Here is a 21,812-nt window from a genome sequence, read left to right on the forward strand (position 1 = left end):
TGAAGAGCAGGTAGAACTGAGCTCAGCGAAGGCCTGGTAAAATGGGTGGCTTAAGAGTGTTTTGGAGCCTCCAGCTAGGCCTGGAGGTGACCCTGGTGCCCTCCCCTAAACACCATGTGCTGGAGTGCTGAGGGGACAGTGCCTGTCAGCCAACATGGCATCAAGGTGGCAACTGCCCAGGAAAGGAGTGTGGGGAGGGGTCGGGGTGATCCCTGTCCCAGGGCACACATGTGGTCAGACACTGAGACTCGCACTCACATGTGCACAAACACCAGGCCGTGGGCATAGCCCGTGGGAACATGAGTCCAGATACTGATGGTCAGAGTAAGATTTAATAGGTGGTGTGTGCCAGGCACGATGGCACAGGCTTGCCCAGCTCCCCAGAAGGCTGAGGCAGGAGGATCCCAAGTTGAAGGCCAGCCAGGACAACTTAGAAAGATCTTGTTTCAGAATATAAAAGGGCTGGGGATATAGCTCAGTGGTAAAGCACCTGCCTCGCATGTGTAAGGCCCTGGGTTTGATCCCCAGTACCACCAAAACAGTGATAATAATGATAATTATAATAATACAGTTGGTATTTATGGAATATCATCTTCATGGCTGGTACTTTACACTCTTTGTTCCACTTAATTCTGATATCCAAGTGATTATTATTGTTGTTTCAGGTTTGTGGATGAGGAAATTTGAGTTAAACAAGTAGTAGGTTAAGGACACATTACTATGTAAAATTTAAGCCCATTAACCATAACACTGTTAGGGTACAGACAGATGTGAATGGTGGGAACACAAGGTTAAGAGAATAATTCTATAAAATGGGCTCACAGTGCTGACCCCCACATGATTTCTTTCTAAGGAGCAATTCACCTGCAGCCCTGCCTGATCTTAGTGGACAGGATATATCACATTCCTCAGCAAAGTACCTGTTAACTGCAGGAGAAATGCAGGCCCAAAATAATGCTGATAAGAGGAACCCAAGTTCCATTGAAGGAGGAGACTTTTGTGATCAGAACCTGAAACTCTGGGAGATAAGGATTAATTCTTCCTAACCATAAAATCTGCAAGAATGTATGGTTAAGGGGCTGGGGTTGTAGCTCAGTGGTGGAGCACTTGCCTAGCCTGTGTGAGGCACTGGGTTTGATCCTCGTACCACATATAAATAAGTAAATAAATAAAGGTATTATATTCATCTACAACTAAAATGAATATTTTAAAAAATGTCTGGTTAAGAATCCAATTAGGGGCTGGGGATATGGCTCAAGCGGTGGCGCGCTGGCCTGGCATGCGTGCAGCCCGGGTTCGGTCCTTAAGATGTTGTGTCTGCCGAAAACTAAAAAATAAATATTAAAAAAAAAAAAAAAAAAAAAGAATCCAATTAGAACTGGTCAGCGTGGGCTAAAGTGACCTAGTGTTGCCATGACAGTGGGGACTTGAAAGTCTGATGTCACCTTGCTGTCAGTCAAAAGTCAGGCCGTGGCCCTGGGGGCTGGGTTTGTAGCTCAGTGGTGGAGCCCTTGCCTCCCATGGGTGAGGCACTGTGTTAGAGCCTCAGCACCACATAAAAATAAATAAAATGAAGGTATTGTGGGTATTATGTCCATCTACAACTAAAAGTATTTAAAAAGAGAGAAAGAAAAGGAAAAAAAGCCAGGCATGGTGGAGCACACCTGTAATCCCAGCGGCTCAGGAGGCTGGGGCAGGAGGATCTCAAGTTCAAAGCCAGACTCAGCAACTTAGCAAGGCTCTAAGCAACTCAGTAAGACTCTATCTCTAAACAAAATATAAAAAAGAGGATATTGCTCAGTTGCTTAGCATCCCTGGGTTCAATTTCCAGTTTAAGAAAAAATGAAGAAGATAAAGCTAAATTAATTAAAAAAAAAAAAAAGAGTGGACTTGGGTAGGACTCTCTCTGTCTGGAAACTTCTCTGAGATCCCCAATAAAACAGGAGAGCAGGAGAGGCACACTGTCTCTCTCTTCTGAGAGGACCCACTCTCTTCCTTGAGAGTGTCCCCTTTCCTATCCCTTCAAAAGTCATTCCTGTTACTCTGAGCGATGTGTCTAAAATCTTTCTGACTTGGTCACAAGAATCGGAGTTTGAAGAGGGGGTCTTCGTGCTGCCTCAGTTTCTCAGAAGGCCCCAGCTCCAAAACCATACCACCCCATGCAAAACTGTGACATTAGTCACCAGCCCCTCTGTTCCTTACCCCTCAGCCCCTCTTTATCCACAGCAGGCCCCGCTGCAGGTCTTCCACAAAGCATTTGGGGTTCCTGCCCCTGGCTCTTTTAGGGTTCCACATCTAGTTCCAGTGCCTGCCCTGGGTCAGAGAGTGAGCTGATCAGTTACTTCCCTGTAGGTCCCAAAGACAGAAATACAATCATAGCCCTCTGGGAGCATTGTCTTTTTTTTTTTTTTTCTCCCCTTTAAAAAAAAAAAAATATATATATATATATATATATATATATATATATAGTAGTTGGACACAATGCCTTTATTTTTATTTATTTTTATGTGGTGCTGAGGATTGAACCAAGCACCTCACAAGTGCCAGGCAAGCGCTCTACCACTGAGCCCCAGCCCCAGCCCAGCATTTGCTTTTAAATTTGGGCTGAGCCTTAAGGAAAAAAGTTATAACTGCTGAAATTTTAGGTTGCCAGAAGGCAAGCAGGGAAAATGTTTGGGCTTGGTAGCAAGAAAGAGAGAGAAAGCATGAGCGTGCACGTGAGCCCTTCCTGGCTCCTCTCAAATCACCAGGCAGCACCTGCCCACTCCACCCAGGTGCAGCCCCTTCCCCAAAGCTTATTCCTGCGGGCGCCTCCTCCAGGCGCGGTGCCCTCTCCCATCAGTACACACTGCTTACCTAGGTCCCTGCATTCCAGAGGTCCCAGCGACCTCCACAGACAGGGACCAAAAGGGCAGGCTGCAGCAGGAAGGGAGGAAGGGAGGGAGGGAGGGAAGGGGAAAGCCTGGCAGCCAGCAAGCCCAGGTGGCCAAAGGGACTCCTCAGCCTTCCTGGCTCTGGGAGGCTGCCAGCAGGCTTCTCACCCTCCCATCTCAGCCCCACCCTCCCCCAGCTGTGTGTCCTGGTCTTATCTGAGCCACCAGCCCAGCCCCACCTCACACCACCCACCCTCTCATCTCCAACCAGAGCCAGGCAGCTCCCTGGGAAGTAGGTGATAAGACTCGCCCTGGAGGGGGGAACCTCTAAATTTGTGCCCACCCATCTCCAAGCCTTTTGTTCCAGGCAGGGGTGAATCCAGACTGTGGCGCCCTAGACTTGGAGAAAGGAAGGCATCCCCTGCAAGCCCCTATACCCCAACACCAGGCAGAATGGGAGCCTTAGGCTTCAGGGTCTCTAATCCAACCTTTGCTGTCATCCTCTGCCAGCCACTACCTGCCTGTGCCAGCGCCCGTGCTAGGGACTTTCACATGTCCCCAATGAACTCTTACTTGAGATGAGGCTGTGAGGGTGACTGGCCAAATGCCACCCCAGGGGAGTCAAGGTGGAATTCCTACCCAGGCCAGCTTGGGCCAAAGCCAATGAATGCTTTTGCAATGAACTTCCCCCAAAGACACTTTAATCTGAACTTGGAACTTGGTCTGCCAATTTCACTTGTAGAACAGGAGTGGGGAGTCGGCGGGGGTGGGGGTGGGGGTGGGGGGGGCAGCTCTGTGCAACCAGGCAGGGTCAGCCAGGCTGGAGGCCTCTAGATAGTAAGGGAGTTAGGAAATGAGGTGAGTTGTCCCAGTGGGCTGGGGTCAGGCTGGCCCCGCCCTGCCCTGTCTCTGTGTCATTCAGTATGACTGCCTTGCCCCCTCCCTTTCTTCAGTCTTCCTGCCTCTCCTTCCCTTTTGACTTTCTTTCTTCATCTTTCTCCCTCCTTCTCTCTTTCCCTTTCACCCTCTCCCTCTCCCCCTTTGGGCCCCACCTCCGCAGTTGCTGTGGCAACAACTAAATGCCAGAAATAAAGGCAGGATCCAGCTAGGTCACCAGTTCCCAAAACAGCATCCCTGGGTGGGGAGGAGAAGGGCAAGGGCCAGGAGCAGACCACGGGGCAGGGACCAGGCACACTCCAGTGGCTGTGTGTGTGTATATATGCTGGAGAGTGGGGCAGGACACAGGTCAAGGGAGGGCTTGGCCTGCTCCAGGCCAATGGCTCACCAGGTTGTCCCCTACTGAAACCAGGCCTGAACCCCTGATCTTTCTAAGGATGGCAAACCTGGGCACTTCTTCTTCTTCTTCTTTCATTTTCTTTCTCACCCCAGGCAATTTTTAAAATCCTTGTTCTGCCTGCTAAGACTAGAGTCCCTAGACACTCTCTCACCCCGAACAGGATCAGGCAGGGGCAGTGTGAGCCCAGAGAACACCTGTCCAGGCTCTGCCCTACTATTCTTGATGACCACAGGATGAAGCCTCTGGCTGCCTTCTCCTCTGACCCCCATAAATGTATATCTACTTGTCCATTTTTTTCTTGGGTCTCTGTCTTCCCTGGGTTTGAAGATCATCTCTCTACACCTCCCTCTGACAAGGTCCCCATTTTCTAGTTCCCCAGCCCCCTGAGCTTGCTTGGCCCCAACCTGCTCCTGCTCCAGCCCCTGCTTATATCTGGTCACCAGGTGCAAATGAGATGGGAAGAGCTGTGGGAGAGGGTGGGAGCTTTCACAGTGAATTCAGCTTTTGAAATTCTGGGGACATCCCTGTTCTCTCGTGAACGCCGAAAGAATAGTCCTGCAGATATCCGACCACCAGAGGACACCCTGGCCCAGGTGTTGACCAGGCCACAGAGAGGCTGGCAGCACTGAGACAAGACTTACAGGTGCACATGGGTAGCACAGCCCCGCTCTGACAACACGATTAGAGACAGAACACGTGCACACAGGTGCACGCAGGGAGACTCCACAGCCCTGCTTGCCAGTTCACGCCCCCACTCTCCCAGCAAGGCCCCCACACAGCAACACATGGTGCTGAGGACACCCACTTGAACCCACCCACTGATCCTCCCCTTGGCAACCGTTCTCTACCTTCAGCCCCCCACACCACATGCTGCCACCATCCCTGAGCTGTGCACGTGTACAAGTAACAACACTCACAGGACCTACCATCCCAGTCCCTGAAGCCTCCCCATGTCCCCCATTCCCACAGCTGCACAGCCTGCCTTCTAGGCTGGTCCCATCCCCTGACTCTCACAACCTGGCAACCAGTCTCCTGGGAGGGAACCACCAGGTGCTCTTGCCTGAGAAAGGAAGCTCGTCCTGCCAGGCCTAGGAACCTCTAGAGCTGGGATGGTGACCTCAGGACCCTGGAAGGGCCTGTGTCTGCTCAGCACCCAGCTCCTTCAGGCCCAATTGCAACCAGTACCCAGTACCCGGAGAGCAGAGGCCAGGCCTACAGCCGCTCCCTGCCACTAGCCTCATTCTTCACTGGTCCCCACCCAGCCTGGCCTGCCAGAGTTAGGAGGGGCTCAGGAACAGACTCCAAATCAACAGCATAGGGGCCCCTAACTGGCCCTCTCCCACCTGGAGGACACCTGGTGGGTGGGTAGCTGGCTGTGGCTTCTTCTTCCATTATTCAGCAAGGAGGGAACCGCTCCCTTGCCCAACGCATGCCCCCACATCCCTAGGATTTCTGGTCAGTGAAACTAGGTAGGCAGGGCCAGAGAAGGGAGTACTGGACTGGCAGCATGGACTCTTTGTGCACGGAAAGCCCCAGGCCCTCTTCCCCAGATCACATCAAACCTAGGGGTCGGTCACCAAAGTCCTGTTTCCCACTGAGCAAGGTGCCAGAGCTGGGGCATTCCTACTACCACCCAAAGCCCTGCTCCAGGCAGGGGCTGCAGCCCAAAGTGCCCACAAAGGGGAAGAGAGGCGGAGACCTGCCACCTACCTCTTCCCAGGCTGTGGCCCAGACGCCCTTAAGGCCCCAGGAGGCGCAGGCCCTGCTCCACAAAATGCTGCTGCGTTTCCTCAGGAGCCTAGGTAAGAGGCGTCTCTTGCAGGAAACCAGCCTTGCTTTCCGAAGCACAAATAACAGGAAGAAAGCCGGCTTTGAGTGGGTGGGGTGGGAGCTGGCAAAGGGGGGGAGCTGGTCTTGGCTGAGCGTTGATCTCCCCTCTGGGCCCCCACCCCCCTCGCCCCCACCCTGCTGCTCTGCAAGCCACACCACGGCTTCCCCGTGTTGGGGAGCCCGCGTCTGATGGGCGGGCAGCAGGATGGCTGGCTGACTGGCGGGCGGCCGGCTCCCCACACCCTCCCGCACCCTCCCCACCTCCAGCTGATAGTGGCCGAGAGGGTGTGTGTTTGGATTGCCGCTCTTCCACCCGGGCTGCAGTCAATCCATCTCAAACAAGAGGAGCATTAGCCGGCATCATGACGAAGCAGAATCCACTGCGCTGTCCTTTCCCCTTTCCCACACCTCTACTCTATGACACCAACGCGGATGCGTGCACGCGCACATGCACACTCACACTCAGCCCCTCAAACCTTCTCATAAACAGCCAGAGACTTCAAGTAGCTGGGGGTGGGGGCGGGGTGCACTACTGATAACTGAGGGGGACAATATGTGGCTCTCCAAGCACCTGTGCCTTCTTCCTACCCCATTCACAGCCACCCCATCATCTTTCAGCAGCAGCAGAGGCCTCTGGGGCCCCATCTCTCAGGGTGAGGGTACAGGCAGAGGTAGCAGAATGGGTCACCCAAGGATGCAGGAAACCGGTCCTCAGTACCAGAGACTCAGGCTGGCCCTTCAGGAACCTGAGTGCCCTGGGAACTTCAATAGAGAGATGAAGGAGCCTGACTCTCCCCTTCCCACCAGGGGGTCCCCTTTCTGGAGTGTGGAATTTACTACGCCCTGCCTTCTGGCAAAACCTCCTCTACTCTAGGCCTCTGTCATTGGCCTTGGGGTGCCCCCCCCTGGGCAGGGGCAGGAGGGCAAGAGCCTAGCCAGTGACCCTGACCTTCCCTGGCCATCTCCCTCTCTTCCCCTCTGCCTCGACCACAGACTTGCCTACCTAGGCAGCCTCGCTGTTGCCCCGGTAACCACTGCCCACAGCAGGTCAGCTGATGGTATCAGTGGCTGTTGAGGAAGTCTAGAAACTGGGGAGGGGGCTCTGAGGTGTCTGGATGGAAACTCACAGGGGGAGACCTTGAAAGGGACAGGTGTGAGTGCGCCAGGATCTTTTACTCCAAGAGGATAGGAAGGGACAGGAAGGGACAGGAAGGGAGGGGTCTGTCTGGATTAGGAGAAGGCAGAGCAGAGTGTAAGCTGAAGGGTGCTCTGGACAGAAATGACAGGTAGCAGCAGGTAGCGAGCGAGTGGCTGGGAAAGGGGAGAGAGAACCCGGATTTAACTGCTGGATGGGGTGTGGGGAGGGCCCTGCGGAAGGTACAGAGAAAACCTGGGGGTGGGAGAAACATCCCTACAACCAGGGAGAAAAAGGCCAGGAGAGACGTGGGAGCGGGTATACCTTTAATGTGCAGGAGGGGGCCACAGCCATGAGGAGGGGCCAGCAGGCCTTCTCCTATAACCAGCCTGGCCTCTGTCCAGCCTCCAGGCTCTCTGTCCTGCAGCCCCACCCTAGTGCTCTGGAATCAGAGAGAGAGGAGAGGCCCTGGGCCCACTCCAGTCCCGAAAGTCTCCCTTCAACCCTCTAGAACAACTCAGCCCTTTAGGATTCCTGACCTTTCCACCATCTGGGTTCCTCCCTGCTCTCGCCTGCCCTCCACCAGACCTCACCCCAGGAGACATTCTTCCCGTACCACGGTCCCTAGAGGGAAGGAAAGTTGGGATGAGCTGATGCTGGAAGGACCACTATGGACAGGGGCCTGGAATGAGGTGGGTCAGGAGCCCTGGGTGGGAGTCGCTGAACCCAGGAGGAAGGGACTCTCCCCCTAATGGCAGCCGGCATGTGGTATAGGCAGAGTGCAGGGAGCCAGGGAAAGGGCTGGAGGAGGGTAGGAGGAGGGGGAGGGTTCTCGGTACCTTCAGGGGCCTGGGGCGTGGGGCAGGAGCACAGCAGCCTCCGCGGCGACATACACCTCCATCCCTCGTCGCATCTCCTCTCCGCCTGTGGTTGCCAAGGCAACCAGCCGGCAGCCCAGGCCCGGCTCAGCAGCGGCGGGGGGAGGAGGAGGAAGCTGTGGCTCCTACGGCCTCTCTTCCTCAGGGACTGGAGCTAGGGTGGGGGGAGCTGCAGGGAGCCTCTATTGCTGGGGTGGGGGCTCCTACTATGCCCCACCAGGCCTCCCTTCCCCCACTCTGTCAGGCTCCAGGATTGGCTCCCAGGATGGCCTCAGGAGAACCCTAAGTCAGGGCCAGACAGCAGGCTGGTCTTGAAGGGGGATGACATGCTGTGGAGACCGTCCCATCCTAGGAAGCCTAGCATGCAGCTGGGGAAGGGTCATAGAGACAAGGAGCAGCAACCCTGGTGCCAGAAGGTCAGAGGGATGGTCCCTGACAGGAGGGGCACTGGCAGGGGCCGGCATGTGGCAGACCGGCCCCTACTTCTGTACCTGCTCACCTCCTCCTAGTCCCAAACCCTCCCTCATTTCCCTTAACCTAGAGAAAAGTCAGAGCATTAGATTGCTCTCTTCTAATCCTCAAGGTCCTGCCCCACTGTCCTCAGACCCACGGTCCTTGGGAATGACCCTCCATGGGCTAGCTACCTGGGGCAGGATTAGTCTTAGGCCCAGCCAGCTCCAGACCCGAGGGTAGAAAGAGTTAGGGCTCCCCCTGTTGACCTGAGGAGTGGTAGCTGCCAAGGTCACTCCTGTTGGGAGGGCTCCTGCTGTGTGTGTGTGTGTGTGTGTGTGTGTGTGTGTGTGTGTGTGTGTACATGCCTGCACAGACGCACGTGTGGGGGTCAGCAGGGCCAGGAGACCCTCTCCCCTGTCAGCCTCTGTCTATTCTCCGCTCACCTCTGTCCTGACAGAGGCTGGCTCTGTGTCCAGCCCCCTCCTCCTGGAAAGGTCCCAGTCTTCCCAAGGCCAGCTGAAGGGGAGGCCCTCCTTGTGGCCTGCCTGCCCGCTGCCCCCAATGCAGGGCTGGGATGAGAGAACAGGCAACAGTGACCCAGTGAATGTGAGTCCATGCCCAGGTGAGCTTCCTCAGCACCACTTGACCAGGTAGGCCCACCTTACCTCTCAAAGTCCAGGAGTTCTCAGCTCTTCCCAGTGGGCACATTCATTCACAACAGGGGGTTCTGGCAAGGGGTTTCAGGCCCCAGGCCCCTATTTCTTAGCTCCCTTCCCCAGCAAGGTCACTGGTGCCAGAGATCCTGAGCGGACTCTGGTCCTGCCACCTGCCCCCTCTCCCAGGCATGTGCACCAGGCTTCTCTGCTCCTGTCTGTCTCACTCCAGTGCCTCCTGGCCCCACCCCGCATACCAACATGCTGGGAGGGGAGCACCAGGAGTGCCCCCCATCCTGTCTAAATATTAACTCCTGGAGAGGTTGAGCCACAGCACCAAGAGGCCTCTGAGGCCCTTTACCTCTGAGGCCCTTTTCTCCAAAGATCCAGGCCCAGGAGAGGAAAAGGAAGGGACCTTTTTCATCAGAGGCTGGAAGCCACATCTTCTTCCCTCTGGGTGTTGGACTCTGGGCCTCCACTTTCCCAGACCTTAGTCCCCAGAATGCTGCCTGCAGATGATTCCATCTGTCACTCCCCTTCTCAAAGCCTTCCTGTTTCTCCTCCCCGCCACTGTACCAAGACCAAACTGCATGACTTGACTCACCCATTGCCTGCCATCTCTCTATGCACTTTCAGTTCCAGCCAAACTGATCAATCTTTCACCTTCCCCTGAATGTGCCTCACATTTTCCTACCTCTAAGCCTTCCTCCCAGTACTGTTTCCCCTCTCTATATTCCCGCCTTGTGCATCTTCTCTCCAATGAGATAGTGCCAATTCCAGCTATACCACTGCATCCTCCCAGGTGCCCCAGCCCCACACTCTCTCCCACCTCAGCACCCACAGGACAGGGGACTAGAGAACATGGCACTCCTGGTGTTGAAGATAGCAAGAGTCTGGACCATAGTGCTCACTGGCTGTGCCACCGAGGATGGTTGTAGATCTCTGAATGTGAGATTGCCCACATGGACACATGGGAAAAAACTTCCTGCCCTAAATCAGGGTGCAGTGGTGCATGCCTGTAATCCCAGTGACTCAGGAGGCTGATACAAATTCGAGGCCCAGCCTCCCTCGGCAATTTAGGGAAAACCTATTTCAAAATAAGAAATGTAAAAGGACTGGGATGGAGCTTATTGATAAAACACCCCTGGGTTCAATCCTGCCAAAATAAAAATATTATAACAGAGAGATTTCCAAAAGTCTATGTGTTTGGGCTGGGATATGTAGCTCAGTGTTGGATTGCTTGCCTCACTCGTGCAAGGCACTGGGTTTGATACTCAGTACCACATAAAAGTAAATAAATAAAATAAAGGTATTGTGTCCATTTACAACTAAAAAATAAGAAAGAAAGAAAACCTCACATAAAAAAAAAAAAAAAAAATAGGCTGGGCGCAGTGGCACATGCCTGTAATCCCAGCAGCTCCAGAGGCTGAGACAGGAGGATCTCGAGTTCAAAGCCAGCTTCAACAACTGTGAGGTGCCAGGCAATTCAATGAGACCCTGTCTCTAAATAAAATACAAAATAGGGCTGAGAATGTGGCTCAGTGGTCTAGTGTCCCTGAGTTCAATTCCCATACCCGGTACGAAAAAAAAAAAAGTCTATGAGTTTACCCCTCCAATTAAATTTGAAGTGCCTTGAGAGTTCCCTGTTGTCCATCTTTTAAAATTACTTGAAGGATTAGCACAGAGCTTGAGAACTGTACGGAAGAAGTAAGTATTACAGAAACTGCTGAAGACTCCTCACACCTGAGTTGAACCTTGAGGAACGGCAATGACTTCTTTCTGGGGCCTCATTTGGATGATCCCCTCAATATACATTTCCCCTGTGATTTGTCCTGGGCTGGGCACATGCAGTGGGTGGGTGGGTGTGGCAACACTATTTTTACCCCTGAGGTCCTTTTCTCCAGCAGAACCATCACACAAACATACATAATGACAAGTGCGTGATGAGCTATGTGATTTGTGCCAAAGGCAAAGGTAAGTGATCGGCAAGAGAGTCCAGAAGCAGCAGAGCCAGAGAGGGTCAAATACCTGTGGAGCAGGGGAGGCCACTAGTGTCCAGGTGAGCGAGCATGTTGGAGAAGGGCCTGTCAGGCAGCAGGAATATTTATTTATTTATTTATTTGGTACCAGGGATTGAACCCAGGGGTGCTCAACCACTGAGCCACATCCCCAGCCCTTTTATTAATTAATTAATTATATTTTAAAAATATTTATTCTCCAGTTTTCGGTGGACACAACATCTTTATCTTATTTCTATGGTGCTGAGGATTGAACCCAGCACCCGGCGCAAGCCAGGCAAGCACGCTACCGCTTGAGCCACATCCCCAGCCCCCCAGCCCTTTTATTTTGAGACAGGGTCTTTTTAAGTTGTTTAGGGCCTCACTAAGTTTCTGAAGCTGGTTTTGAATTTGTGATCCTCCTGCCTCAACCTCCCAAGTCGCTGGGATTACAGGCATGTGCCATGGCGCCCAGCAGCAGGAACTCTCAGAACGCCTGGTGCGCAATATTCTCTGCTCCCCTGCCAGTCCAGGGGTTGCTCATAGCAAAGATGAAGACAGTGCACTTCGTGATGGCAAGAGTTCCTGTTTTAATGGCATTTCTGGAAGGGGATGTACTAAAGGAGAGGGCGGGGCAGGGAGACTGGATAGCCCTGGACAAGAGTCTTAAAAGCCACACCAGGAGTTTGCTGGTGAGGGGCCTGCACAGCTGGTGTGTGATACTCCGGGTTGGTAGAGCCACCTGTGCAGTGGATGCAGCTGGGGCAGGCACCGCTAGGAAGCCCCTGCAGTAATGTAGACAGAGTCAAGGGAGGCCTTCGACAGAGCAGAATTCCAGAGTCTGGGAGAGAAATCAGTGGTGCACAAGGGGTTGAGGGTGTGGAGATGGCTAGCAAGAGACAGCATACAGGAGAGAACACAAAAGAAATCCTAGAACTGCTTCTACAGGAGGAGCCAGGCAAGAGCAGGCTGGGGGAAACAGTTCAAGAAGCGGTCCTCCTCTGGACGGACTGAAGCAAGGCTTTTAGTTTGGTGAATAGGAGGCCACTGGCCATTAGAGGGAACATAAGTAAAACCAGCTTTTGTAGCCTCTTGCTCTGGCTCCCTTCCACCTCATCTGGCCTTTTGGAGGACAGGCTGGAGGAGAGATCAATAGAAAGGCTATTCTTAGGCTGAGGTCTCAGTAATCCTAAACAGGTGCAGGATTTGAGGCATACTTCTGCAGGCGCCCTCTACCTTGTCACTTCCTCCCCTTGATGGGTTCATCTTGCCCCAATAGCAATGGGCCATTAGTAATCAGCCCCCTGGGGCCACCCCTTGCTCACTCTTGCTTAGAACCTTCAGGAACAGGAAGCAACCAGGGTTGCTGAAGCCAGGTGTGGTCCTTGGTCCTGGGGAAGCATCTTTCCCATCAGTACATAAGCATATTAACTCCCTTCTGAAGTTCCCAGATTCTTAGAGATCCATTCTTTTGGCTTCCTACCCCCTCCCCCATGGTACTGGGGATTAACCCAGAACATTTTGCCACTGAGCATCCCTGCCTTGCCTCCCTCTTTGAGACAGGGGCTAAATTGTTGAGGCTGGCCTCAAACTTGCAAATCCTCCAGCCTCAGCCTTCTGAGTCACTGGGATTTCGGGTATGCGCCACTGTGCCTGACTTGGTGGCAGGTTCTTCTTTTTTTAAAGCATCTTTTATGAGGAAGCAATGAACTGAGCAGACTTCCCCAGGATGTGAAGGGTTGCCTGGGGTAGGGCACCTGGATCCTGGGCAGAGGCACTAAGAAATGTGGTGGTGAGAAAATTCAGAGCCCAGTCAGGGACCAGAGGCCAGAGCAGCATCAGACACCCAGGCCAGGGCCTGGCTTGAGGCGAAGACACTACCTGAGATGCACAGGCCTCTGAAACTGCCCTCCCTTGTCCTTCCCCATTCCTGGTCCCAGCGAGCCAGGTCTCACCTCAAAAAGCAAGAAAGGAAACAGTGAGGGCTTTCTGGAGCCGGTCCCCAGAGGCCTGTCTGTGCTGGGGAGGTCAAAAAGAGCCAGGGAGGGGCCAGAAAAAGGCTGAGAAGAAAGCTCAGGCAAGACAAAGAGCCCCGTGCACCTTTGAAGCCGTCTCTAACCCGAGCAAGGGGGTGGGGGATGGGGGTGGGCCAAAGGCCCGGCTGGGGGGAGGCCGTCTAAAGTCTTAAAGAATGTCTCAAATTCCTGCGGAAATCAGAGTGATTGTAAGAGTCCCCACTCCCCAACACACCTCCTTCCCGGCCCCCTCCCCCCCTCCCGCTCCCCAAAGTCCAGTCCTCCACACCTGGGGGGCCCAATCCTTTGTCCTCAAGTAATTGCTGGGTGTTGCCCCAGTTTTTAAAGTCCCATTGAACTCGCCAGTTATCAGCTGCGCTCCAGACCACCCGCCCTACACACCCCAGAAAACGACCCCCAACACAGCCCACGGTCTTCACCAGGATTAAGATTCTTTGTGATGGGGGGAGAGGGAAAAAAGCAACCTGGTGAAAAGCAATTATGACAAACTGCAAGGAGAATGTCTGTCCTGAGGCCTGGGGACCTCCCTCTCGGCTGCTGCGGTCCCCACCTTCTAAATGGCCCCGGGTTGGGGTCAGGCTGGGCTCCAGCCCTCGCCGTCCACCTGGACTGCGGCTGCCACCTCCCTTTCCCTCCTCTCGCCTTATTTGAGGCCAAAGGGACCGGTGGGAAGCAGGGATGGCTTTCATCCTTTTTCTCCTCTTTCCCTAATCCTCCTGCCCAACTTTTTCTCAGTACAGTGAAGGGACGGGGCTGGGGGGGGGGAGGGAAACTGAGGCCGGGGGATTCAGCAGCCGAGGAGAGTCCGCGGCGGGGCCTGGGGGGCAGCTAGGAAGCCCCGCCCCCTAACAAGATGAAAAGCCAGCGCACAAGCAAAGAGGCGGCTTTTATGGCCTGGAGCCGCAGCCCCGGGCACACCTGGAGGCCTCTGGGAAAGCCCACCCCCGAAGCGCCGTGGGGGCAGGGCCTCCCGCCTCCCCGGGGCCATCCGGACCGAGCCCGCCGCCGCCGCCGCCTCTAATTGAGATTTACCCTCAGGTGTGGCCCCCGCCCCCACCCCAGCGGGGACCTGGGAGAACAAGAGGACACATTCTCGCCCCCACCCCCCTTCCGCTCGTCCAGCCCTCCACCCCGCCCGGCCCTCCTCACCGGAAGAAAGCAATCTCGCTCCCCGCGCCGCGGCTGGGGCGTCCGCGGGCCGCCGGCCTCGCTCCTGCCGGCCCCGCCAGCCCCGCGCCGGTGCCTCGGGCTTGGGCCCCCTGGACACCCGGCCCCTCGGCCCCGGCCCGGCGGCTCGGGCCCCACCTAGGGATTGGGTTTTTTCCACCCCAACAGGTAGCACGGGACGCACCGTGCGAGCCGAGGACACCGGAGGCCGCAGAGGGAGTGGCCGCCCGGTCCCCGGGGCCTGGGCACGCCCTGGGCCGCCGGCCTCCTGCCGCACGGCCCCCCGCCCCTGCCGGACGTGCGGCCAGTGGCCCCTGCACCTGCCGCCCATCCCCTCGGCCAGCGCCGGGCGCTTCTCAGTGCCGCGTGCAGCAGCCAGCTTGATTCCAGGCCACCCCACTCCAGATAACCCGTTTGCAGGAAAATGGTTTTATTCTGGGGTTTCGGGGTGGGGGTGCAGGCCTGGGTCATGGAGAGTGAGGAATGGCCGGCCCTTTTTCTTTTTTCTTTCTTTCTTTTTTTTTTTTTAATGAACAAAACCAAAAATCCCTTCCTACTCTCTGGCCAAGAGGAGCTTGGGCGCTGGGGACAGACTGAGGGGGATTTGGGGAACAAGATTTGAAGCCAGCCACCTCCACCCGGGTTGCCTGGGCAAGGCCTCACATTTCTGACCTGTCCGCTTGTTTCAGGCCACTGCTGGGGGGCTGGCTCTGCGATCAGGGTGACACACTAGTTTCCTCTCCTGGGATCTGCCCTTGGCCCAGAAAGGAGCCTATTTCAGTGTGTGGCGCCAGCCCATGGGAGCAACAGTCCTGTCCCTTCCCAGCTGGGGGCACTGATGCTTCGGGTCCTCAGGGTCCTCCTTGGGGCTCTGGTTCCCCTCCCTCCATCCCAGCCCAGTCTTTGGATTAGGAAGGGAAGGGGGTGGGAAGGCTGCTGAGGGGCAGCTGTTCCCGCCTCCCTCCCCGACTACGTGAGGGGCTGGGGCCTCCTAGTGCGCTTGGTCCTGCGGGTGGGGGCTGAGCCCACAAACTCGAACTGCTTCTGCCTCTCAGCATGGTTGGGGAAGGGCAGCTGGCCCTGGTAGAGGCGCTTGATAAAGTGGGCCTCTCGCTGGTTCTGGCGGCTGCGGGAGGCCTGGCGGGGCCGGCCCTGCCTGGTGAAGGCCATGAACCAGCCCTCATGCCGGGCATTCTGGAAGGCTGTATAGTTGTTCTCCAGGACGATCTCGGTGAACACGCAGTCTTTGCTCTTCCCACTGGGCTGTGGAGAAGGGAGGAGGAGAATTTGTCCACCCAGCCCCAGAGGGCTTATCTGCCTTTGGACCTATTTTGTAGGTCCCTTATTCCCAGGAGGGAGCTGCCTAGTGACACAGGCATCTTTGCTAGTAAGGCAAAATGAACAAGCTTGGAGTCAGAGCTGAATTTAGATACAGGCTTGTTACTTGGCAGTTGAGGAGGTGTTTAGCCATTGAGGCTCAGTTTCGTGACATAAAGATCAAGGTAATGTGTCCCCTGGGGTACTTGGTACATGAAAACTCTCATTCAATCTGGGTGAGGGGTGCTGTTGAGTTGAGAGAGGGAGGCAAGAGTCTCTGACAAAAAAGAAGGATCAGGATGCAGTGGTACATGCATGTAATCCCAGCAATTTGGGAGGCTGAGGCAGGAGGATCACAATTTAGTGAGACTCTGTCTCACTAAATTGCTTAGGGGAAAAAAAAAAATAAAAGGCTGGGATATAGCTCAGAGGCAAAGCACCTCTAGGTTCAATCCCTAGGTCCTTCTCCCTGCCCCCCAAAAAAAGAAGGGAAGAAGAGTGTCGGACACAACAGCCCCACTTGATCCTATGGACCCCATGCCCTATGCTCCTTTCTCAGACAACATGCCTGAGGTTATTTGGTGAGAAGCAGCTAGAATTGGAAGCCAGGAGTGCCCAGTTCCAAAGGAAATGTAATCCTCTTTACTGACAAGCTGGATGGACCCCACTAAGGAAGGGTTCATTGCCCAGTATTTAGTGTGCATCTTGCTAGCTGGAGCCCACTGAACTTGGGAGACCCACTGAACTTGGGGGAGCTTCTGTCTTCTATGTGCCCCAACTTTCAACCCTCATGAGCCCTTAGCCCTTCATACAGGGACATGTGGGTATTAACACTCTTACTGATCGCTGCTGGGGAAAGGCACCTTATATCAGAGCCAGGGGTCCTTGTGGGTCAGGGGTCCCCTCAGAAGGCTAAGAGAGCCATTGAAAGAGAAACAGGGAGGCACAGCAGGTGTGCTGAGAGGACAGTAAGAAGTCACAGTCCCACTGAGGTCCCTGTCTTGCTCCTGTGGGTGGGCTCCGCAGGGGGAGCTGGGTGCTGTTGGCCCTGCCTGCCCTGCCAGCAGGCCCCGCGCAGGCCTCACCTTCCCGATGAGCTTGCCCCTCTTGTTCATACAGATGTACTTCTCACTCTCCGCCCCCTTGATGCGCACCCGGCTGCCAAACGTGTCTGTCTCCACTATGAGCTTGGCTGTGATGGGGGAGGAGAGAAAGGCCTCGGTCACAGGGCTGCCAGCCAGGGGTGCAGAAAGGGTCCCCAACCAGTCTGCCCTCCAAACTCAGGCAGGTGAGAGGGATTGAGAACTGGCAGTCCCTGGGGCCCTCCCACTGTGGCCTTAGCCCTGGCACAGGCTCTGGGGATGGGCCAGGAGGCCAGGCCTGCAGCCGAGGACCAGGTCTCACCAAACTTGTTGCCGTCCTCAGCGGTGGCGGAGATGCGACGTCCGGTGACCTGCACATGCTTGCCACTGGTCCGGCTGTAGAGCTGGTACTCACGGATCTGCCGCCTGCTCAGCTGGTCGGTCATGGCACCCTGGTCCCTCACGTACTGGTTAAAATTAGGAGACGGGTGATTCTCCCCCTTTGCGGTTACCAAGGGAAAAATAGTGTCAATTTGCTTTGGATGACACCACCACTGGTCCATCGGGGGAGAGGGGTGTTTAGGTGAGTGCAGTGGGGGCAGGCCCTGTGTCCTGCAGAGTAGAAGGTGCAAGGTGAAGTTGGCATGGGCCATGACCTACCCAGGCTGCTGGGTGAGACAGTCATGGCCTCTTGGTTGCGTCCACCTTAAGGCAGGAGCCTTGTGTCTGCCCAGGCTTGGGGGACACAGTGATACAGCAGACTTGAAATCATAACTTGGGAAGCTGGAAAGGACCTTCAAGGCTATGGTGTCCCTTCTCATGTTGTGTGGAGGAGGTGCACAGAGACACACAGCTCACCTGAGACAGACCCTGTTTTCCTACCTCTGGGGTCTTGGATCCATTAGCCAGGGCTACCTGATTTCTCCTTTATCCTCCCCACACACTTTGCAAGATCCCTGCCCTAGTGCCTGTGCACAGAGCAGATGGTTTATTAGGTGCTTTGAGTTAGGGTCACTGGAGAATATTTTGGGATCTCTTATGCCCTTATCTTTATCTAGGGCCCCGTCAGCCCTGTAAGCTGCCTTTCCAGATCCTGCTCCCCTGTGTCTTCCCCAGGTACATGGGGCCCTCTGGGCAGTTGGTTTCCCTTCCGGCAGTGCTCACTTCCCTGTGGGCTCTGTGGGTCTAATACCTCCCTCACGGGAAGTGCTATCAGTGGGATTCAATGGCTGCTTTCACAGGCTGCCTGCCTGCTGGTGCCACAATGTGACCTCTGGTGCCATAGTGTAATTGAGGCTCCCCAGGCAGGTAGAAGATGTTGCCACCATCAGCCTGCTCTCCTTCCCAGGGCCAGGAGAGGAGCTATTTCCACACAAGCATACCACCATCTCCACGCTGGAGCTGCCCTTACCGCTCTGTAACATTGAGTTGGGGAGAAACAGATCACTTCCTGCCATCCTATTAGGTGCCCGTCAGGAGGACAGTTCCTATCCATTGGAGATCGCCTTAGCTCTAGCATGAAGATGCACCTCACTTGTTTCTCTATCTGGATACTATTGGCCATTTGGGGGACAGCTTTGCCCTGCCTAGAATTCCTAATTTCCTCCTTTTTTTTTTTTTGATACTGAAAATTTTTTTTGATCCCAGAAGTGGTCTACCTCTGAGCTGGACCCTCAGCCTGCTGTGCCTTAATTTTGTTTTGAGGCAGGGTCTTGCTAAGTTGCCAGGCTGGCCCTGAACTTGTGATCTTCCTGTCTCTCCTGTCTCAGGGCCTTGAGTAGCTGGTATCACAGGTGTGTGCCACTGAGCCTGGCCCTAATTCCATCTTTATACCAGGCCTGATCCCAACCATCTGGACAGAGCTAGACACAACTGGGCATCCGTTAGGGGCGACTGTCGCCTAGGGAGAGGGGTGGGAAATATCACCTCTGAGGAGGGAGAGATGAAGGAGCAGCTCTGAGGCCAAAGGTTTAACCTGCCCTGGGTTAATCCTTCTGATGCGTCACTGCCCATTGTCATCGACAGGCTCCCTAGGCAGACTCCAGGTAGTTCTCCAATTTGGGGAACTCCCATGAATCCCACCCTGGAAAAACCTGAGGTGAGAATTTGGGGTGGGGGAATCTGCCAGTCTGCCCCTCCCTGGCTTCCCTGCCAGGGGTGGGGTCCCTGACTGTCCCAGCCTGAGCCTCCTGGCCCAGGTTCAGGCTGTCCGCCCCTCTTGGCGGGCAGCCTCCTCCTGGCAGTCTGTTCCAGGTCAGGGGCAGAGAGGGCCCCCCAAAGCCCCCTCCTCTCCCCATTCCCCTTCAAGCCTTTCACAAAAGCAGCCCACGCCCCCCCCACAGCCCACAGCCCACAAGTCCCTCTCCCCGCGGGACCTTGCCTGTCCCTTTCATGTTCCCGCTGCGGGGGGACCTCCCCTTCCACAGCCGCAGACAGCTGCTTGTCAGCCGGCCCCTCAAGCATGGCTGTGGTTCAGCCTGCCGCCCCCTTCGCAGGGGGGTGAGGGGGCACTTCAAGGGGGAAAGGACAGCCTTGCCACCTTCCCCGCGTCCTGAATGGGGCCTCAGCCAGGCCATAAACGCCCCGGCCAGCCGCACCATTGTGCTAATTCCCCTTCCAGAACAGGTTGGGCCACCCCCAGCCCCCTCCCGGCCAGGCTGGGGGCTTTCTTCTTGCTCTCCCTGGATGTGTGAAGCAAAAGGCCTGGAACGGGGCTACAGCAAAAGGGGGAAGGAAAAGGGGGGGGTGTTGTCTCTCTCTCCCACCCCCCCACTGCTTCAAAGGCAGCCCAGTCCCTTCCCAGAGAAAAGGCATTTACCTTAAAAAAAAGTCCCCACTGGATAGGAAGAGAAGCCGGCCTCTGGCCTGGGAAAGCCAGGCGGTCTCTCCCCAGAGCGGTTCTGGACCAGTGCATTTTAATAGCTGCACTTTTATGGAGGATCACAAAAAAAGGACGAGCCATGCACAGGGGGCTGAGGCTTGGGGGTGGGAGGTGTGCGTGGTTGGGGGGTGGAGGGCAGACTTGGGGTGGGGGGAACGTGAAGAAGCAAACCCTGAATTCCATCCCAAACAAATCTTTGGGCTTGACCTTGTTGCCCTATAGGTAGGGAGTTGCCCCACCCCAGCTGGGCATTCCCACTGTGCCCATGGGACCCCGCTGGACATCTGTGGAGGTGGGAGGGGGGAAACGGGGGATCATACAAGTGGATTTGCATCAAAACCTGTCCTTTCAGGTGCTTGCAGGCTCAAGCCTCACCTGCGCCATGACTGTCCCCTCCCCTCAACTGGCCCTGGGCTCCATCCCTGGAGTCTTGAGAGCATGTGCACTTAGCCTTCGGGGGAGCCCAGTGCAGAGGGATGGACAGAGAGGCAGAGACTCAAGGGGAGCAGCGAGGGTCCTCAGAGGGAGACCTCAGATTAAAACCTCCCTCTATCCCCAAGGCTTTCCTAGCCCCCTTTCCAGTCATCCCCCAAAAGCCGATCCCCCCAAACCTCAGCACCTTCTAGATGCAGGAGAGGCCAGAGCCTTCTAGATACCAGGGGCTCAGAGACCTCCTTCCCCTCTCTTAGGTGCGGTGGGGGAGCTGGGGAGTGGGGGCGCCTACCTGCGTTTGACAGCAGAGAATCAATAGCTGCAAGCACCTGTGAAGGGGACAAGGCAGACCCAAGTGTGGGTGCCAGTGGCAAGCCCAGGGGTGCACCCAGGCCCCCCCAGGCCCCCATCCCTGCCCTGTTCCATCTGCCCCCACCCTGCCCAGCCCACCCAAATAGGGAGACAGGTCTGCCCCCGGGGCTGGAAATGGCAATAGGAGTCCAGTCCCAGGCAGCGCACTTACAGAGTGAGGTTGGGCAGCAGGCGGGCGGCTCCCATCGCTGGAGAGACTTCTTGGGGCGGTCACCCCCCTGCCCCCAAACTCAGGAGCAGATGTGGGCAGGCCCCAGGGGTAGTCCCAGAGAAGTCAAGGTCTCTCGGAGCCACAGGTTTTCAGGGGGAAGAAGAGAGAGAAGGGAGGAGGAGGGAGAGGAGGGGGAGGAGGGGAGGAGGGCGTAATTGGGAGACTGAGGTGTGAGGTGTCCACCTTCCCCGCCAGTGAGGCTGCAAAGCTGGCGCTGGTGGGGGCTCCCCAGCTCGCGCCCTCTGGGCTGCCAGCCCCGAGCTGGGTTTCCCAGGCGCAGGGATGGAGCTGCGGGATGGGAAGCTGGCCCCTGCAGTCAGTCTCCTGCTTTATTCCTGACCCTTCGGACCTGCCTTACTCCGTGCGGTGCGGGGCGTGTGGCAGGCAGGGGAGGGAGGCCGCCTTCCCCTCTTAGGGTCAGCTGCTCCTGCCCTCAGGTTTGGTGCCCCATCTCCCCGAGGGTGAGCGGCAGGTACTGAGCTGGGACTGGGGTCGAGGGTTCTGGCTCAGGGTGAGAATTCCCAGAAGCAGCCTTAAAAGGAGGAGCCTCCCTCCAGGGGGCAGGGGTGGGCTTGGCTTGAGCAGCCGCTGGCGCTGTCTCTCGTCACCCCTAGCCACTGGGAAGGAGGGGTTAAGGCCGTCCAACCCTAGCAAATACTGGGTGCAATGGGTTGGGCTGGAGGTGGAGGGTCTTGCAAGGACCTGAATGGAGTCACAAAAGCTGGCCCGAGATGGAGAAGAGCAGGGTACATTGACCTGAGCCACTTTTCCAGGGGACTCCTCTGTCTTCTCTGAGAAATGGGGATAGCAATGCCTCAGGGTGTTGGGGGACCAAATGAGAGAGCAGCATCTAGGAGACTTCAAAATCTATAAAACATTCTGAACCTTACTCTTGGCCCGAAAACCAGCCCCATTTACTCTCCCCAGCCGCTCAGGCCCCCACCTGACCTCGAGGTCCCTAGCACTGCGGGGCTGACCTCCAGGCTCCCAGCGCTGTGCTGGGCCAGCTTTCCCAGTCTCACGTTTCACACCCACATTTACAGATGAGAAAACTGAGGTACATTGGGAGGTCACTTGCTCAAAATGAGCCAGCCAGTGGATGGAGTGACCAGGTGAGTCCATGAACCCTCTCCTCCAGAGCCCCAGCCCCATAGGGCTTCCTTGTAGGGGCTCAGAAGCCTTTCTGTGTTTTAAGATG

The 21,812-nt window shown here is 55.8% G+C and overlaps 2 protein-coding genes across 4 annotated transcripts in view; both read right to left on the reverse strand.

Moving 5' to 3' along the window:
- The window catches only part of Dmtn (dematin actin binding protein), a 33,262-nt gene extending 18,866 nt beyond the window's left edge, over positions 1 to 14,396 (reverse strand). The window contains exon 1 of one of the 2 annotated variants that reach the window (XM_076852312.1): positions 14,302 to 14,396. The gene's annotated coding sequence lies outside the window, so the exon portion shown is untranslated. Of the gene's footprint in view, positions 1 to 5,880; positions 5,932 to 14,301 lie in introns of those variants that run through there. The other variant, XM_076852313.1, reaches the window with a different exon arrangement.
- Positions 14,397 to 15,288: 892 nt separating this feature from the next.
- Fgf17 (fibroblast growth factor 17) lies at positions 15,289 to 20,589 on the reverse strand. Of its 2 annotated transcripts, none has more exons than XM_076852317.1 (5): positions 20,555 to 20,589; positions 20,324 to 20,360; positions 17,041 to 17,185; positions 16,722 to 16,828; positions 15,289 to 15,582 (listed from the first exon to the last, which is right to left on the reverse strand). In XM_076852317.1, the coding sequence occupies exons 1-5, from the start codon at positions 20,587 to 20,589 to the stop codon at positions 15,289 to 15,291; spliced, it is 618 nt and encodes a 205-aa protein (XP_076708432.1). The 2 variants fall into 2 exon arrangements, with proteins under 2 accessions (XP_076708432.1, XP_076708431.1); XM_076852316.1 differs by having other exon boundaries at positions 17,041 to 17,218.
- Positions 20,590 to 21,812: the final 1,223 nt, after the last annotated feature.

Source organism: Callospermophilus lateralis, chromosome 4 (genome assembly GCF_048772815.1).
Source record: "Callospermophilus lateralis isolate mCalLat2 chromosome 4, mCalLat2.hap1, whole genome shotgun sequence".
In the NCBI taxonomy this organism is placed as follows: Eukaryota; Metazoa; Chordata; class Mammalia; order Rodentia; family Sciuridae; genus Callospermophilus; species Callospermophilus lateralis.

Excerpts from the sequence above, each read along its gene's own strand:
- Fgf17 (XM_076852316.1), bottom strand. The coding sequence starts at position 20,589 with ATGGGAGCCGCCCGCCTGCTGCCCAACCTCACTCT. Across the intron at positions 16,829-17,040 it reads TGAGGACGGCAACAAGTTTG|CCAAGCTCATAGTGGAGACA; the intron begins GTGAGACCTGGT and ends CCCCCATCACAG. Across the intron at positions 15,583-16,721 it reads GGGGCAAGCTCATCGGGAAG|CCCAGTGGGAAGAGCAAAGA; the intron begins GTGAGGCCTGCG and ends CCTTCTCCACAG.